The following is a 19570-nucleotide window of genomic DNA, read 5'->3' as shown; positions in this document are numbered from 1 at the left end:
TTCTGTTCTGCGTCCGATTGGATTGGATTGATCACAATCACATTTTTATTTTCTTTATTATTGGTTATTTTTTATAATTTGGATAGTGAAAAAGAAAAGTAAAGTTATAGAGTACACATAACATACATAGATACACAAACCAAAAAAATCAGAAATAAAAAATCAAATCGTATGATCGTGTCTGAGAGTGTGATGGGAATCGGCAACTTCTTCTTCTTCTTGTTCCCCGATGGCATTGCTGACGATCCCCGACGACCATCTCAACTGTGGAGAGGAGGAGCAGTGGCCGATTACACACATTACACCTGGCTTTTCATTTGCTGCAATGGAAATTCGTCTCGGTTCACTCGGTAATTCTCACTTGTTAATCCTCCTCCGTTTATATTTTATTATAGTATGCATTTCATTGTAATGTAATTTTGATTCTTCAATTCCAGAAAATTCGAATTTTCCTCCTCCATTTGGTGCCACTTGACAGATTTATGGGGTGTAGTTCAAACTCGAATTTGAGAGGATTTTAAAAGACTTTAAAATTATAGTGTAGTCAATTAAAGGATTTTAAAATTCATTCAAATTTAGGTGTAGTCAATTAAAAGATTTTAGAATCCATTCAAATCTAGGTGTAATCAATTAAAAGATTTTAAAATATTTTAAAATCCATCCAAATCTAAGTATATCCAAATCTAAGGATTTCAATAAGTTGTGGATTTTGTAGGATTTGAGAGTAAAAAGTATATATAACCAAGATTAAAAAGAATTCAACCCCACCCCCTAGGATTTCAAATCCTTCCACCACAATTCATTCAAATTCTTTAAAATCCATATGAATTTTGTAGGAGTCTTTAATCCTCTTAAATCCTATCAAATCTATCACTTTTAAAATCATTTAAAATCTTAATAGCAGCAAAAACATCTCGAAACAAGGTTCTAGCACCATGCCAAATGTGTCCGAAGAAGAAGAGCAAAGCAAACGAAGCATGTCCAAAAGTAAACCAACCCCGTGGATTGCTACGAAAAATACCATCGGATTTCAAAGTAGCACGATCTAATTCAAAAATCTCACCCAATTGAGCACGTCTAGCATATTTTTTCACAGTAGCGAGATCGCTATAACTGACTCTGTTGAGTTCGCCGCCATAGAACTCGACAGTTACACCTACTTGTTCGACACTATATTTAGATTCCGCCCTTCTAAAAGGAACATCGGCTCTAAGGAGGGTGTAGTCAAACTAAGATTTTAAAGTATTTTAAAAATGATAGATTTGATAGGATTTAAGAGGATTAAAGACTCTTACAAAATTCATATGGATTTTTAAAGAATTTGAATGGATTGTGGTGGATTGTGGTGGAAGGATTTAAAATCCTAAGAGGTGAGGTTGGATTATTTTTAGTCTTGGTTATATATACTTTTGGCTCTCAAATCTCATAAAATCCACAACTTAATGAAATCCTCCAAAATCTTAATTTTTTTAATACACTAAATCCTTTAAAATCTTTTAATTGACTACACCTAGATTTTAAAGGATTCTAAAATCCTTTAATTGACTATACCTAGATTTGAATGGATTTCAAAATCCTTTAAAATCTTTTAATTGATTACACTCTCAAATCCTATAACTACACATAGAATACAATAATTGATTTGAGTAAATACAACAGAATAGATGCCAATGGAGGAGGACGCAAAGCCAAAGCCAGGCCGAAGAAGAAATGCCTGCAATCCCATTAAGAAAACCGGGCCTGTGTCCATGGATCACGTGCTTTTGGCCCTGGGAGAGACCAAGGAGCAGAGAGAGCTCAGAATCCGCACTCTCTTTAACTTCTCTGACACCGCAAATGTTGGTTATTTGGACTACGCCCTCATTGAGGCCGGCCTCTCTACCCTCGACATACCCTCCCAGTACAAGTATGCCAAGGATTTGTTGAATGTCTGCGATGCCAATCAAGATGGCCGTGTCGATTACCAAGATTTTAAGCGCTACATGGACCATAAAGAGCTCGAGCTCTATCGCATCCTTCAAGCAATAGATGTCGAGCATAATGGTTGCATTCTGCCTGAAGAGCTCTGGGATGCACTTGTAAGGGCAGGTATCTCCATATAACCAACTCTACTACTGCTACTGCTGCTGCTGCTCCTTTTCCTTTTCTCTATATTATCATATATTTTCCTTCCTTCATGCTTTCGTGTCTACTCCTTTCCTTCGTTCTCATCTACTTGTTTAATCATTGTGCTTTCCTTCTTGAATGTTCAAACATGTCAAGACAAGCTTGTCAATCGTCTCTATCTTCTTATGTTTTTTTGTATAATCAGTTTATCAATCTTTGTTTTTATCTAGTTTATCGTATCCTTAAGACTTAAATTATAGCTCGTCGTAAACATGGCTTTCCTTTGTTGGATTCTTTTCCTTCTATAAGCCACACCAGCCCCTCTTTTGTAGGGATTGAAATTGATGACGAGGAACTTGCACTTTTTGTTGAGCGTGTTGATAAGGATAATAATGATGTTATAACATTTGAAGAATGGAGAGATTTTCTTCTACTTTACCCTCAGGAGGCAACCATCGAGAATATTTATCATTTTTTGGAAAGGGTGTGCCTTGTTGATATTAGGGAGCAGACTGTTGTCCCGGAGGTTATCGGTAAGCATGTCCATGCTAGTAGATATTTGATTGCTGAAGCAGTAGCAGGGGCAACGTCATGTACAGCTACCGCTCCTCTTGATCGTTTAAAGGTTATTTTGCAAGTACAAACAAAACGAGCTCGAATTATGCCAGCAATAAGAGAGATATGGGGAGAAGGGGGCTTATTGGGCTTTTTTCGTGGCAATGGTTTAAATGTCTTGAAGGTGGCTCCCGAAAGCACCATCAGGTTCTACACTTGTGAAATGCTGAAAAGTTTTATTGTCCACGCTAATGGTGAAGAAGATAAGGCTAATGTCGGCACTGCAACTCGCCTTGTTTCTGGTGGCTTAGCAGGTGCTGTCGCACAAACTGTGATCTATCCCATGGATCTTGTTAAGACACGAATCCAAACTTATACTGGCGAAGGTGGGAGAATTCCAAGTCTTAAAACTCTGTGTAGAGAAATATGGGTCAGGACCCCGGGCATTTTATAAGGGTGTTGTTCCATCTTTGCTTGGGATGGTCCCTTATACTGGCATTGATCTTGCTGCTTATGAAAGATATGTCCAAGAAATATATTGTGCATGACAGGGGTAAGAATTTCATTTGCAAAGTAGTTTACTTTCCTCATCATTTTTAGGCTCTAATTTTATTGTGTTTTGCCCTAATTCTGGCACTATGTTATGTGGTGCAAGTGTTTTTTTTTTATTTTTTTATTTTTTCCTTTCTGTAGAACCTGGTGCTCTTGTGCAATTGGGATGTGGGACAGTATCAGGAGCTCTCGGTGCAGCTTGTGTTTACCCACTGCAGGTTGTTAGGACAAGGTGCATTTGTGGAAACATCGATATTGATCTTGCTGCTTATGAAACATTGAAAGATATGTCCAAGAAATATATTGTGCATGACAGGGGAAAGAATTTCATTTGCAAAGTAGTTTACTTTCCTCATCATTTTTAGGCTCTAATTTTATTGTGTTTTGCCCTAATTCTGGCACTATGTTATGTGGTGCAAATGTTTTTTTTTTTTTTTTTTTTTTCTGTAGAACCTGGTGCTCTTGTGCAATTGGGATGTGGGACAGTATCAGGAGCTCTCGGTGCAACTTGTGTTTACCCACTGCAGGTTGTTAGGACAAGGTGCATTGTGGAAACATCCATATCTTGTTGAATTGATTTTTATGATATTTGTAACTTTCAAGTTAGTGTCTTTAAACTGACGCTAATTTTTTAACATATTTTCAGAATGCAAGTATACACTGAATATAAGGGAATGGTTGTTAGGACAAGGTGCATTGTGGAAACATCGATATCTTGTTGAATTGATTTTTATGATATTTGTAACTTTCAAGTTAGTGTCTTTAAACTGACGCTAATTTTTTAACATGTTTTCAGAATGCAAGTATACACTGATATGTATTCAGGAGAACCTTCCAACATGAAGGGTTAAGAGGATTCTACGAAGGAATATTTCCTAATCTTCTTAAAGTAGTTCCATCTGCAAGTATTACTTATATGGTTTATGAGTCCATGAAAAAGAGTTTGGATCTGGGATGAAAGAATTATGCAGCTCTAAGCAATGACCGGCAAGTAAGTTGCTGGCTGTAAAGTTGACAACGATATGATGATGAGTGAATACGTTGAATAAGGTTCCAAATTGAATAGATGAAATCATTTTTTTTAGTCATGGGCTAGTAGCATAAATAAGAGTGCTAGCATTAGGTTTCGTGAAAGGGCAAAATTGGCTTGCCCATATAGTTGGGTGTCCGAAAACTTGTATAAAGCCTTTTATGCAATGGGGCAGTGTTGTATTGTAACACCCCACCCCAAACACAGTGTGTAACTTGAGCATATTGTTATACCTTTGAGTCGATTGGATAATGTCGTGGTAGGTTTAAGAAGCCATCTGTGTCACTTGACAGTTTGATTGATCAGATTGGTTGAGTAGTACTAGTTTTGATGGCTCATTGTTTCCTATCAGTTCTCCTTATTCCTGCTTGTGTTCTTTCTTCTATCATCCGAAATATGTGTTAGGACAAGATCTGTTTCTTTATTTTTGTTGGCTTCGAATAAGATCTCTCTGGTTCCCGGGCCGTCGGCTCGGGCCTGTCTTCTGTTTAGATGTGTGCTCCTTGGGTTCTCTTGGTAGCAACTGTGGCCATTCCATTTATATGTTTATAGTTTGCTACAGTTAAAGATATTCTGCTCGCTCTCTAATGAGTCTTCAGAATTCGAAATGAGTATAATCGTGCTCTGTTCTCTTCTCTAGTAGAGCCGGAAGGAATTACCTTCATTTGGGCATGGAAATTGGATATCCTAGTTTTGTCAACCCACTATGTCACATTTGTTGCGTAAAATTAAATTTGATTGAACACTAAATTTATGATGTATTGGCATATTTTACAAAGAAACAGATAATCTTCAAATTTTCTCAAGTTAAAATGTAGAAGATGAATTAGTATAGTTGACATCGCACTATTATGTAGGGATTAATTTACCCTCAGCTTAAACAAAATCAGAAAGTTTTCCTTTGTTTATTTTGTTCAACGTACTATAGATCTATAAACTTATCTTGTCATCCAAACTTCTGATTACCAAACACTCATGTATATATTGTGTTTTTAAAAAATAAGGAAAACTAATGAAAATGACTTGAAAACTTTGAGTTTTAATCAAAAAGAGAAAAAAGTGTTGTAAATGAATAGTAACAGAAGTGACTTTTTAAAGTAAAAATGTATTTTTAGTTTAAAGTAAACAATACTGTAATTGTTTAGTTAAAACTCCTTAAAAATATCTCTATTGAGCACTAAATGAATTCCTAGCTGGCCCATTTTACCAGGCAACAAAGGAGATTCCCGTTTGGAATGTGAAAGGCTACCACCATTTTATGCCATATACGGATATACCCCCATTGACCAACGTCGAATTTAGGGCATTTCGTTGAGGAATAATAATAGGAAGACTGCAATTTAATAGATTTTGCTAATACATTACAAATAAGACCTACCAATACAATTCCCAAAATGCATAATACACGCTCTTTTTCTAGAGCTAATGACCCGCAGTCTCAAAGTGAAAAATAAAAGAAAAAGAAGGGCATCACGACTTTTTCAAGTGCTAATGAGAATTTTTCCCTTTCCTTTTCTGCTTTTGTATACATACAATTTATATATTCATTAAGATAAATGTCCTTTGCCATGAGACTATGACTTCGTCAAGTGCGTCCAAATACCGCTAACTCAAGTCTTTCTTGTTCTATTAGAAAGTCTCTTGCCACATCTGTAGACGTCTAACAATTGAATTTTTTTAATTGTTTTAATTTTATTTATTTGAGATATTGTTTTTTCTTAAATATATTTTGAAAAATAATGAACTTATTAACCACCTTATATGTTTTTTTTTTTAAATCTTTAATAGAAGGACAATTTAGCATTATGATTGCTTCACCCTTTATACATAAAAGATAGGGTAAATTACATAGAATTACCTCAACTATTGGTCATTAATAGTTTCATACCTCGTCTTTAAAAAGTTTCAATGTCATACCTCATCTACGAATTTGTTAAAATTTCATATCTTCCGTCAGTTGTCTGTCAATTCCTCTGTTAAAATGTTAACGTGGCAAGTGACGGGACCCATTTTCTATTAAAAATTTAATTAATTAAATTTTAAAAATTTTAAAAAAAATAAAATCTTTTTTTTTTTTTGACATGGGGACCCACCCCTTCCCTCACCCTTTCTTTCTTCCCCCGCCGCCCTTATCCCACCCAAAACCTAGATCCCTTCCCTACAACCCCCGACCCTTTCCCCACCCACGCCAACATCTCCAACCCCCCCCCCCCCCAAAAAAAAAAACCCACCACCTCATTCACTTTTTATTCTTCTTTTTCTTATGTTCTTTCCCATCCACCCGTGTCCACCCCCCCCCCCCACCCCTAACCTTCCTTCACCACCCACCGTCGCCCTCTCTTCCTCCATGACCACGTCCCTCCATCTCACCCATGGATCCCCCTTCCCTCCGTCGATCTGCACCCGGACGCGCGACATGGCAAGGTCAACCTGAACCCAAAGGGGGTGTTTGTCGGGTCGGGTGTGTTCAAGAGCGGCGAAGCGGGCGAAAGCGATTGCGCAGGCGATGACCCACTCTCGGGACCCGGATGTGCTGGCGAAGGTGAACTGCAGGTTGGGGGAGGCAATGGTGTGGTTTAAGGGACTGTTTGGGTGGATTGTTGATGTGGTGTTCCTCGTCGGCGTGGATATAGGGAAGAGAAGGCAGCGGTGGGGTGGTGAAGGAAGGTTGTTTTGGGGGGGGGGGGGGGGGGAGGGGCACGGGTGGATGGGGAAGAACAGAAGAAGAAGAAAGGGGGACACGGGTGGACAGGTGGGTCCCCCATTTAAAAAAATAATAATTTTATTGAGAATTTAAAAAATTAATTAATTTTTTAATTTTTTAAATATTTAATTAATTTTTTAATAAAGAGTGGGTCCCGCTTCAAGACACGTCAGCACTTAACAGAGAATTAACAGACAAACTGACGGAAGGTATAACATTGCAACAAATTCATAGATATGGTATGACATTGAAACTTTTTAAAGACGAAGTATGAAACTGTTAATGACCTAATAGTTAAGGTAGTTCTATGTAATTTACCTTAAAAGATATAATGAAATTTTGAAGGGGAAAAAATTTATTAGGTAGAAAACAGCCACGTGACGTCATAATAAATTTCTTTTCGAAAAATAATAAATTTGTAAGAAATAGTAATATTCTTATTTTTATGTTTATTAACAAACCAATTTTTTTTTTAACAAACCATATTATTTACACTAAGGGGGAGGGGGTGGGGTAACCTTACAATGAATTAGCAATAATGTGGTTCAAAACAAACCAAAATTTTGAAAGGATGAATATGATTCTTATTTATGTGTTTACTAGCAATTAAGTATTGAAATTGATTTTCATTATTGTTTCATATTTTTTCATGCTTAAAATAAAAAAATAAAAAAAATTCAAAATATAGGATTTCCAAGGGGGATAAGATCCTCTCCGAATTCTCTTTGTAGGGATCTGGAGGATCAATCAATCGAGTCTGTTCATCGTACATTGTGCGGTTATAAATCATTTTGAATTTTGAATTTAAAATTAAATATAAATAATATTTAACAAAAACTGACCACACAATATACAATAAACGGACATGATTAATTGATCATCGGATCCCCACAAAGAGGATCCGGAGAGTATCCTCATCCTTTCTAAGGAGGGGTTGTTTCTCTCATATATAAACTTTTATATATCTACCTTTCTCATAGTAAACATGCTCTTAGTTCTCATACATGCATATTTTTACGTGTAACGATGCTATATATGCGCCATAATACTATATAATCTAAAAATATATAGTGAATTACTAACGTGGAAGGTTTTTGTTTTAATTTTTTCTAAAATTTAAAATTCATCCAAAATTAAAATATTGTGAATTACTTTAACTCCTTTTAGTTCAATTGTATTTTTTGAAATTCTTGAAAGACAATTTATGGTATTTTGAATGTTTCATCATTTTATGGTGTTCTCTTTATAATATATATATATATATATATATATTATAATCTATAAGTATACATGATTTTAATTATATATGTATGTATGTAGGTTCTTATTCATGAAAGAAAGAAAGTACTATCAATATATTGTTGGAAAATTTAATAAAATATCATTATATTAAATTTATTAATTGAATGGAAATTAGAAGTGGAGTTTTTTGGTAGAAAGATATGTCTACTTAAATGAAGTGTTGCAACTTTTGACTTTTCATGAATAGTCACATGTTTTCCAAAGAGATATCTCACATTCTGTAAATAGGGAAGCCCCTATGATCACTAAGAGGACTTTTCATTCATTTACATAATCATACATAGAGTGCACTAAATATTAGAGAGTCACATTGAGTCCATATGAGAGAGTTTTCAACATAATCGTGGTTCATGGAGCCTTGTGATTTGGAGTGCTACTATTACAAGGACGTGATCGTTGTATCTTGGGAGACATGCGTCGATCAACCATGAGCACCGTAGTGGGATATAAACTTGTCTTAAGGACAAAGTGTCCAACACTTGTCTCGACCGTATTTTATAGGTTTTTCTAATCCATTATGCCATGTTCATTTAACATTAGTTACTCATGTGTATGCATTATTGTGATATATAATTGCATGAATTATTTCTTGATTTTATATGTGATTTAATATAGCAAGTAGATCCTAATTTTTCCAACATATATTTATGTATGTATATATAATTGTGTGTGTGTGTGTGTGTGTGTGTAAAGTCAAGGCATCAGTCTCGTGCCACAATAATAGGGTCGATGCCTATATTATAAATTTACATTGAGATGAGATCAATATATATACACCACAGAATTAGGTGCCTCACAGTAAAGAGTCAGAGTTGCAGAGAGTCGTGGATGGTAACCCATAGCTTTTATCGATGCTAAAGCAAACTGCATATATGCATTGCGCACTCGCCCAAAAGAATCAATGCGCATTCCTTTGATTAATTTGATTGGTAACCATTCTGCAGCATTAGCTAGTGCAGTTTTTCCAGGAACGTCACTGAACATTCCAATGCAATTATGTATGACGATACATATGTCAGCTACGTGCCTAGACATACACTTTGCATGAGGTATACTACCTTTTATTGATTTTTTATTGACAAAGAGTGCTGCATTAAAATGTAGTATGAATATAAAATAAAATGCGGAGATAGAGGATATTTACGAACAATCAAAGGGCGGTGCTGGTATTGCAATTCCCTCCCTTGCTTATTAGTTAATAGATCAGCAACTGCAAGGAAAAACTGAAACCGGAGACTAAGAGCATCCCCAATGGGGTGCTATATCCCCAATGAAGTTACTACAATTCAAGTCTTAGCGAAAAATTTCATCCTTAATGAGCCGAAAAATGGGGCTAGATTCACCACTGGGCTAGCAACTTTCTTTCTTAGGTAGCATAAAATCGGGCTACATCTAGCCCCAAAAAACAATTGATCCCACAAAAAAGTAACAACCCATATGAGCAAAATTTTATCACTCTCTCTCCACTTGCAAATACACTTATATTCACCTTTTATTATTATTTTTTAATTTTTTTTCTTACTTATTTTCTTTTAATGTGGCTAATTAATGATTGTTTTAAATTCCATAAGAATTAAAATTTCAAATTGATTTAACGTTCATGGGCATTGGTGCATGAAATTGTGGATGAAATTTTCAAATAATTTTTTTCAAAATTGTATGATACTAATTTACCAATTGGTGCTAGGTAAATTGTTGTGTTATACGTGAAATTTAACTTTGCCAACAGATGAGATTGAGATAATCTAATCCAATGAACAATTTATAAGTGATTAAATTTAACTTTGTCACATTTTGAACTTTTTAGGTTGAAAGGTCCATTAAAAAAAAATAAGATAGCATGTTCAAAAATCAACTTAAGAAAAGCTAAAAAAAAAAAAAAAAATCAATCGCTTAATTAAATTACTACATAAATAAATATATATAGTCCCATATAGAATCCGAAATATATAGCCCCTCATTGGGATAAATTCTTTTATAAAGCCTCAAAGATTCATTGGGGCTCTAAAATTGGCTACATCCATCATTTTTCCAACTCTATATATAACATCTCACTGAGAATGCTCTAAGAGGATTTTGATCAACGATTATAATATTATATTAAAATTAAAGTTGTTAAAAAGCTATATGTGGAAAAAAAAAAAGATACACTTTTGCCTTCTCAATCACTATTATGCATGGAGAAGCTTCGTCTATCGTTTTCTCAGGTCATCTTCAACTAATAAAATGTAGCTCTTTTTGTATGATCGAGTATTTTCCCACCACTTGATTACTGTATTTATTAGCTAGTGTATATTACTTAACAACGTGGGCCCGTGGCTATCGTTTTCTCACATGATCGACGGCCATACTAGCTTGCGTGTTTCGGGTTACTTTTGGCTCGTCTCTTTTTACAAATCTTCCACATCAAAAGCAAAACAAACAAATTATAAAAATGGAACTTTAACAGAAAGGTTCTTATATTTTTTTTTTTTAATGAAAAATTAAAATTTTATATTAAAAAGTTAATCTGGGTACCATTCACTTTACCCTTTATTTTATCCTTATCGTTAAAACTCAAAGTTTTCAAGTCATTTTCATTAGTTTTTCTTTATAAAAATGCATGCATGTTTTACCAATGAAGCCTTTAAGGGGAAGGATCTCAGTTTAAAAAAAAAAATGGGGACACTCTCTTGATCGTTATATTTGTCTTTAATAAAATTCTGTGGTTGAGATTATGTGGCCTGTGATTTAATCTCAACCACAGAATTTTATTAAAGTTAAATCTAATAGTCTAGAGGATGTTCCTATTTTAAAAAATAAAAATAAAAATCTCTTCCCTTAAAAGCATGGCTTTACCAAAGTCACAGTCGGCGTGCTTTACCAAAGTCACAGTCGCCGACTCGCCAAGGAAAATTAAAAATAATGAAATGATCACCACTTCTACTTCCATCGCAGCTTGTTGTAGCAACCAATGTATACAGTGGAAGATTACTTAAGGTGCGTTAATACATAACTAGCATATGGGCATTTTTGTTTTTGAAATAAAAGGAGAGAGGAAGAGAGTGATAAAGAATGTGAGACTAGGAAATTTTTTTTATTTTTTATTTTTTATGTTAGGATTACATGTATGTGAGGTTTTGAAAAAAATTTGGTTGTGTGAAATTACATTTACGCCCTATATTTCTTATTCATGTTCTATTTTAATTAGAGGATTAAACTGGTAATTTAATAGGATTTTGATTGAGAATAAGTGTTTTATTAATTAGTAGAGATTATTCATGCATATTAATCAATGTTTGGCAGCATACATATATAATCACAATTCTCTATGCTTAGTTGCTAATTAAGTTGGTTGGATGGATATATTTACCAAAAAACTGAATTTTAATTGAAAGTTAATTCAATCATCATCAGTTATAACTTATAACGGGGTGCCAGTTGCCACATGAGAATGGCCAGAACTTAATTAAATTGTATAACGATAAAATAATAAAAATAACTTAATGGAGTGGAGACGTTATGGAAATGAACTTGGCACGGTTTTCTTATAAATGGATGCCGTTGCTCTGGTCCCGCGGAAATCTCTGGCCCTCACCCTCACCTCGTTCTCTCTCTCTCTCTCTCTCTCTCTCTCTCTCTCTGTTAGTTCTTTCTTTGAAATTGCCTCGACATTATCATTATTCCATCGATATTTCTTGTTCTGTATTATTCCCTTTCTAATTTTACTCATCTCCAGGAAAAGCTGCAGTATGATGTAGATTCTTCTCTTGTGTCTGACACAAAGATATCTATATATACAAGTCAGTTGGCAGCTTGTCCGGCCGCCTCTTGGGAGAAGCTAAGAGTTATTTGGGTCGATCCTTGGACGTAAATGTTGTGCTGCATTGTTCAAAGCTAGCTAGCAGCAGCTGGCCTTGACCTGCCCTTATAATCCGTCGAGTTTATTTGTTGACGAGATATATGAGAGCTAGCTGATCATTTAATAAGAAATTTTTGTTGATCGATCAAGAGAGAAAGAGACGAGAGTTTAAGTAATTTGTTGTGTTATGTTATGAAAGCTAGCTAGCTAGGTAGTACAGCTGGTTCTTTTTCCTCAAAGTTCGTACAAAACTAATTACCAGGTACGTAACCTACCTTCCAAATCAATATTACAAGTATCTGTTTTGATTAATTCCTCTTGTTCTAGCTTTACTTGTATCTCTCTCTCTCTCATAATGCTTCTAATTATTGTGGTTTTTGTTTTTAGACCGATCTACTTTAGAATCAGATGGAAATTACCTCATTCATTTTTATTAATTAATTAATTAATTTTCTTGGCTTTGGGTTTGAAGGATAGTTTCCGTAGATATATAGAAGAATATTTATATAAACACATCATCATGTCATCTTCTGTGCTACTAGCGCGAACTGGGCGACATCGGCAACGCTATGACAACAATTTCCGACTCGTTTCTGGGTACGTATGTAGCAATAGTGTGCCCTTCTTTTCCATTCATTGCTTCATCAAATACTTTCGTCTGAGTTTCATTTAATTGGGGGTTTCTCTGAGTTTCATTTCACTTACATATATGTATATATTTTTACTGTTGGCGCGTGATTTTTCGTCCCTTGTGTTAATCAGTTGCTGCAGCGTTATTAGTCAAGTTTCCATTCATTTGTCTTTCCTCTCGATCGAGTGCGTTCAAATTGTAATACTTTAGAATTCGATGAAAGTAAAAAATAATCAAATTACTGATAATAAATATAACATATAGTAGGGATCACCAAAAGAAAATAAAAACAAAAGGTACCAAGCCCCAATTAACTAATAACCACTGGTAATACAGTAGCAATATATATGGTTAGCTATATACACTTGACTTTGCTGTTTGATGGATGCATGCAAATTGTCTTCATCTCATAGGTCATAGCAATTACAACTTACAATAAGGGATGACTTAACTTTCTTTATGTTTTTATATTTTGCACGATCTTTTTTGTCTCATTCACAGTATTCTTAATCACAAAATTATTATGATAATAGAAACCATCTTTTTAAATCATATTATGTAAATCACATGACGTGGTTGTTGACGTTTGATCTATATTTTTAAATTATGTAAGTCCTAGAGTCTTATTTGATTGTCACATCGTAAAATTTACAAATAAGATTTAAAACAATGGTTACTCTACCATTACCCTTAGGTTTAAAATACATTATGGAAGGAATTCACTCTGGAATACTACGTACTCATAGAGCTAGGTCGTACTTGCACGTGTTGCAACAGATGCATTCCTTACCGGATAGCAGAAGACGATGGAGACGACCAATTTGTTGATATTGAGAACAGGATACAAGTTCTTATGGTTTCTTCACCAGACCGTCATGACAGAGTCTTCCCAAAAGTATGCATACATCTTAATTAATTACTTCATTATTTCCAGATTAACTGATTCTAATTCATCACCATCTGCTGTATGGTTTAATTAATTAGCTTCAAATGTGCGCGTGTGTGTCTGTACTGTCAGGGTGGATGGGAGGATGATGAGACTGTTTTAGAAGCTGCTTGTCGTGAAGCCTTTGAGGAAGCAGGGATCAAAGGAACCCTAAGAGTACGTACTAATTGTGCTTAATTTTATTTGTATTTGGTTTGATGATTGTTAGGAAATTAATGATGAAGCATAAGAACCTTAACGTTATATATAACTGGTTTGTCTGTATATTTTTTCTCTCGATCAGGAAACTCCGCTGGGAGTATGGGAGTTCAGAAGCAAAAGTAGAGAGGAAATGTGCAGCCTCAGCCTGGAAGGAGGATGCAGAGGATACATGTTTGCGTTGGAGGTCACTCAAGAGCTCGATACCTGGCCAGAGCAGCAAAACCGTGATAGAAAATGGGTACGTAATTAGTACTACGTACATATTTCTATAACATATTAATCATCTAAAGTAGAGATTTGATTTTTAATTATTTAAATTCTATGTGGAATTAATATGTACGGATATAGCTAAGCATAAAGGAGGCTTTTAGAGTCTGCCGGTACGAATGGATGCGCAAAGCGCTGGAGCAGTTTCTAAGAGTTATGGCAGAAGTTTCAATCTATGATGATGATGATGATGATATTGATGAAGGTGTACAAGTGAAAGTTGTGGAGATGATGACGGGATCAGAAGATCAGATGAAAGGAGAGGAGCTGCCATCTACGGATTCTACCCTGCACCCACTGCCGCAGGCGGCCTCTTCATCAGATGTGGAACATGTGGTGGCCGAATGTAAAATTGTGTCGTCAAACTGCTACATAAAGCCTGCTTCTTCAAGTGCTACTCAAATGGTGATGTCCATTGTCATGGCACTTGGCTCTCAAGGCCAAGGGGTTGCCATTGATGACATATGACTATATGATATAAGAAGCATGATATATATATATATATATATACACGTATATATATATATATATATATATATATATACACGTATATATATATATATATATATATATATATATATATATATATATATATATATGTATATAGAGGGTGCATGGTGGCCCTCAACTTTACCTCATTTTTTAGCTTTTGTCTCTAGATTCTCATATTAGTTTTTTCCGCTCTCCAACTTAACCATGTATTGCACTAGTGGTTCTTCTGTCAAATTTGTTTTCTTTTTCGTCAAATTTAAGGGTATATTGGTCTTTCTGAGTTTGGCTTGTAGGATTCCCACTATGTAAATGATATCCCTTGCCAGAATTAATTTTTAGGAAAACTAATGAAAAGGGCTTGAAACCTTTGAGTTTTAACGATAAGGACAAAATAAAGGGTAAAGTGAATAATATCAAGTTTGACTTTTTAGTGTCAAAATGTAGTTTTTCATTAAAGTGAACAGTACCGTGGGCTTTTCGTTAAAATTCCCTTAATTTTTCCCAGCCAAGTTGATTTCAAAATTGTCCTTTTGAAATGCAATCTTCCCGCATTGCTGGCAATCACTTATGCCAATTGACATATATGATGTTCAATTTCTCTGCCTAGTAGTGACTCCAATCAGAAGCAGAAATGTTTCAACTTGATATAACTTTTAAACGCTTCTTCGTTAATTATAAATAAATTAATAGACATGCATATGCAAAACTAAGTTCAACTTGATTTATGATGTTCATTGATATCTGATGATCAGTAGAAAGTTTCAACGTTTATCTCCTCCTCCTCCAAATTCCAAAATGTATGCCACATATTATAGCATCCATATCCCTAATTAAACTTAGAGTGGGTTTATTTTTATTATGGCATCATGATTCAATAATGTATTGGCATGAAGAGAAAAACTCATACATGGCATGAAGAGAAAAACTCATACATAACATGCGGGGCTTTTAGATCCAAGTCCAAAAACATATATGGTTTTAAGGAGTGAGTCCAATTACCTAATTATATGTATTTATTTTTTTAATGCTCATTTTATATTTTCTAAAAATATTAAAAATCAATTAAAATCTTCTAATATTACGAATTTTCAACCCCAAAAAATATAAGTAATATCTTATAACAAAAAAAATAATATATTGACGTAAATCTATCTGTGACATCCCACATCGCTCAGGGGAGTGATCCTTATATGTATATTCTCATCCTTACCTAGCACGAGGCCTTTTGGGAGCTCACTGGCTTCGGGTTCCGTAGGAACTCCGAAGTTAAGCGAGAAGGGGCTAGAGCAATCCCATGATGGGTGACCCACTGGGAAGTTGCTCGTGAGTTCCCAAAAACAAAAACCGTGAGGGAATGGTAAGCCCAAAGCGGATAATATCGTGCTACGGTGGTGGAGCGGGCCCGGGAAGTGGTCCAGCCCGGGCCGGGATGTGACAAATATTGTCACAACCCGGCCCGGGGCGGATCACTTCCCGGGCCGGGTTGTGACAATTGGTATCAGAGCCTAACCCTGGCCACCTATGTGCCGACGAGGACGTCGGGCCTCTAAGGGGGGTGGATTGTGACATCCCACATCGCCCAAGGAAGTGATCCTTAAATGTATATTCTCATCCCTACTTAGCACGAGGCCTTTTGGGAGCTCACTGGCTTCGGGTTCCGTAGGAACTCCGAAGTTAAGCGAGAAGGGGGCTAGAGCAATCCCATGATGGGTGACCCACTGGGAAGTTGCTCGTGAGTTCCCAAAAATAAAACCGTGAGGGAATGGTAAGCCCAAAGCGGACAATATCGTGCTACGGTGGTGGAGCGGGCCCAGGAAGTGGTCCGCCCCGGGCCGGGATGTGACAATTTGGTATCAGAGCCTTACCCTGGTCGCGTGTGTGCCGACGAGGACGTCGGGCCCCTAAGGGGGGTGGATTGTGACATCCCACATCGCCCAGGGAAGTGATCCTTAAATGTATATTCCCATCCCTATCTAGCACGAGGCCTTTTGGGAGCTCACTGGCTTCGAGTTCCGTAGGAACTTCGAAGTTAAGCGAGAAGAGGGCTAGAGCAATCCCATGATGGGTGACCCACTGGGAAGTTGCTCGTGAGTTCCCAAAAACAAAACCGTGAGGGAATGGTAAGCCCAAAACGGACAATATCGTGCTACGGTGGTGGAGCAGGCTCGGGAAGTGATCCACCCCGGGCGGGGATGTGACAATTTGGTATCAGAGCCTAACCCTGGCCACCTATGTGCCGACGAGGACGTCGGGCCTCTAAGGGGGGTGGATAAACAAAACATCTCACATCGCCCAGGGGAGTGATCCTTAAATGTATATTCCCATTCCTACCTAGCACGAGCCCTTTTGGGAACTCACCGGCTTCGGGTTCCGTAGGAACTCCGAAGTTAAGCGAGAAGGGGGCTAGAGCAATCCCATGATGGGTGACCCACTGGGAAGTTGCTCGTGAGTTCCCAAAAACAAAACCATGAGGGAATGGTAAGCCCAAAGCGGACAATATCGTGCTACGGTGGTGGAGCGGGCCCGGGAAGTGATCCGCCCCGGGCCGGGATGTGACAATTTGGTATCAGAGCCAATCCCTGGCCGGAAATGTGCCGACGGGGACGTCGGGCCCCTAAGGGGGGTGGATTGTGACATCCCACATCGCCCAGGGGAGTGATCCTTAAATGTATATTCCCATTCCTACCTAGCACGAGCCCTTTTGGGAGCTCACCGGTTTCGGGTTCCGTAGGAACTCCGAAGTTAAGCGAGAAGGGGGCTAGAGCAATCCTATGATGGGTGACCCACTGGGAAGTTGCTCGTGAGTTCCCAAAAACAAAACCGTGAGGGAATGGTAAGCCCAAAGCGGACAATATCGTGCTACGGTGGTGGAGCGGGCCCGGGAAGTGATCCGCCCCGGGCCGGGATGTGACACTATCTGCAAATCATTTTACCCTAACAAATATATGAATGTATATCATACCTATAAGTAAGATATGAAACTTAACTAAAAGGTAGAAAAAAACATAATATATCTACAAGTAAGACATATGAACCTTACTTGATTATAAAAAAGAATCTATCATATAGGTAGATAAATATAATTAACCTGTGATATAGGTTGATTATAAAAATAAAAAATAAAATCTATAAATGGGGTTTAAAACGGGATAAAGAACAAGCAAGAACAAAAAAAAAAAATCAAAGAGATAATTAGGAAGAAATTTGATTTTTATAATAAATCTTATCATTTAAGAGATAATTATTGATAATAAAATAATAAGATTTAAGGAATTTGACTTATTTTAATAAATTGGACTATCGGCCCAAAAAATTGAACCTATATTAAGTTTCCCCTGTATTAGAATAAGACACTACTTGATGATAATGGTAGACTCATTGCATATAAATCATTCTTTTCATGAGGCTGATCTAGCTGTTAAGGATGAGGTGGACGTGGACAGTGTTTGGTGTGACCAGTACGTAGACCAGTCACCGGAGCCAAGGAGGCGAATGAGGCAAATGAGGAGGTGGACTGGATGAGATATACTTTTGTGTAAATTCAACTGGGTCAATCCATCATCAGCTCAACAGTCCCGAGAGGGAACAAGCAGTAAGCTATCAGTTGCATTCCCCCCCATTTCCATTTGGTCCTCTTCCTCACAGGCTGGGCTGGGCTCTGTCCCTATTTAGTGCGATTTTTTGTTCATTAGAATTTAATTAAACAGAGGGTACTTCAATCCAAATCCAAATCCTGAAGGTAGGAACAGAAGTGCACAACGTCAAGTATACACAACCCTTTGCAAATTTGTCTGCCCTCTCGAGTCGAGTCCCAGAAGTGCACAATGTCCTTATTATCTTTTTTAAAAAATTAATATAAGATATTGACGTGGCTTAACAGTGACCGTTCAAATATAAGAGGATGGGAGGGTAGAAAGATTATGAGCGTAAAGAATCCCCCTCCCTTCTAAGTACGGCTTTAGTCTCCCGCCTCTTGGTTGCTTACGTAATGTATAGGTATCCAGGTTGCTTACATAATGTAGTAGGTATCCAGGAGCCATAATCCCATTGATTATATAAAAAAATTAGGTAAAGTACAAAAAACTATTTCAACTATTGGTGTCACGACACTTTCATAACTTATCTTTTAAAATTAAGAATATTATACCTCATCTTTAGAATTTGTGTCAATGTTATACCTTCCATTAGCTTGGCCGTTTATTTCTTAGTTAAATGCTGACGTAGCTTGATATGGGACCATTTTTTATTAAAAAATTAATAAAATATTATAAAAAACAAAAAAAATCATTTAATATTATTAAAATATTCAAATAATAAAAAAAAAGTACATAAAAAATAAAAAATAAACCTCTCATTTCGTCCCTCCCTCCTCTCTCTCTCTTCCCCATCTTCCTGCAACCCAGAAAGAAGAAGGAGGAAGAAGAAGAAGAAGAGAAAAAAAAAAAAAAACCCCCAAACCAAACCCAGTTCGTCCCCCCTCCCCCCACCACAAACCCAACCCCCTGCAACCCAGAAAGAAGGAGGAGGAAGAAGAAGAGAAAAAAAAAAAAAAAAAATACCCCAACCCAACCCGAAGGAGGAAGAAGAAGAAGAAAAAGACGGAAAAAAAAAAAATGGGAAACCCAGTTCGTCCTCCCTCCCCCCCCCCCCAAACCCAACCTGCAAAAGAAGAAGAAGAAGAGAGAAGCAAAAAAAAAAAAAACACCCAGTTCGTTCGTCCCCCCCCCCCCCCGCACCCACCTTCTTCCCTCCACACCCATTCCCCCCCATTTTCTCCGCGCCCAAGTTCTCAACCTTCGGAATCGGCTTGGCGAAGGTTTCCCGATTCCACCTCAACGAGATCTGGGTTTTTTTTCTGGGGTTTTTTTTTTTTTTTTTTTTAGGTTGCAGGTAATGGGTGCGAGGTTGGGTGCAGAGGGTGGGTGCGTAGGTGGGGAGCTTGG

The 19570-nt window shown here is 36.8% G+C and overlaps 1 protein-coding gene and 1 pseudogene across 4 annotated transcripts; both read left to right on the top strand.

Moving 5' to 3' along the window:
• The first annotated feature begins 21 nt into the window (after positions 1–21).
• Positions 22–4604, top strand: LOC137739196 (calcium-dependent mitochondrial ATP-magnesium/phosphate carrier protein 2-like; annotated as a pseudogene). Its single transcript, XR_015966207.1, has 6 exons — positions 22–350; positions 1660–2088; positions 2439–3214; positions 3664–3754; positions 3860–3891; positions 4026–4604. The product of XR_015966207.1 is annotated as a calcium-dependent mitochondrial ATP-magnesium/phosphate carrier protein 2-like (transcript).
• A 7203-nt stretch (positions 4605–11807) lies between these two features.
• On the top strand, positions 11808–14904 carry LOC137739674 (nudix hydrolase 13, mitochondrial). Of its 3 annotated transcripts, XM_088700077.1 has the most exons (7): positions 11808–12352; positions 12563–12687; positions 13499–13616; positions 13740–13823; positions 13951–14106; positions 14217–14619; positions 14743–14904. In XM_088700077.1, exons 2-6 carry the CDS (start codon positions 12611–12613, stop codon positions 14601–14603), a joined length of 822 nt encoding a protein of 273 aa, XP_088556203.1. In that variant the 5' UTR covers positions 11808–12352; positions 12563–12610; the 3' UTR covers positions 14604–14619; positions 14743–14904. The 3 variants fall into 3 exon arrangements, with proteins under 3 accessions (XP_088556203.1, XP_088556204.1, XP_088556205.1); XM_088700078.1 differs by lacking the exon at positions 14743–14904 and having other exon boundaries at positions 12216–12352; positions 12568–12687; positions 14217–14685; XM_088700079.1 differs by lacking the exon at positions 14743–14904 and having other exon boundaries at positions 12218–12352; positions 12633–12687; positions 14217–14685.
• The last annotated feature ends 4666 nt before the right edge of the window (positions 14905–19570 follow it).

Source organism: Pyrus communis, chromosome 9, assembly GCF_041283825.1.
Source record: "Pyrus communis isolate YQ-2024b chromosome 9, ASM4128382v1, whole genome shotgun sequence".
NCBI lineage: Eukaryota > Viridiplantae > Streptophyta > Magnoliopsida > Rosales > Rosaceae > Pyrus > Pyrus communis.
Note: the sequence above shows the minus strand (reverse complement) of the source record. Positions and strands in the feature narration are given on the sequence as shown.

Excerpts from the sequence above, each read along its gene's own strand:
- LOC137739674 (XM_088700077.1), top strand. The coding sequence starts at position 12,611 with ATGTCATCTTCTGTGCTACTAGCGCGAACTGGGCGACATCGGCAACGC. Across the intron at positions 12,688-13,498 it reads AATTTCCGACTCGTTTCTGG|ATGCATTCCTTACCGGATAG; the intron begins GTACGTATGTAG and ends GTGTTGCAACAG. Across the intron at positions 14,107-14,216 it reads AAAACCGTGATAGAAAATGG|CTAAGCATAAAGGAGGCTTT; the intron begins GTACGTAATTAG and ends GTACGGATATAG.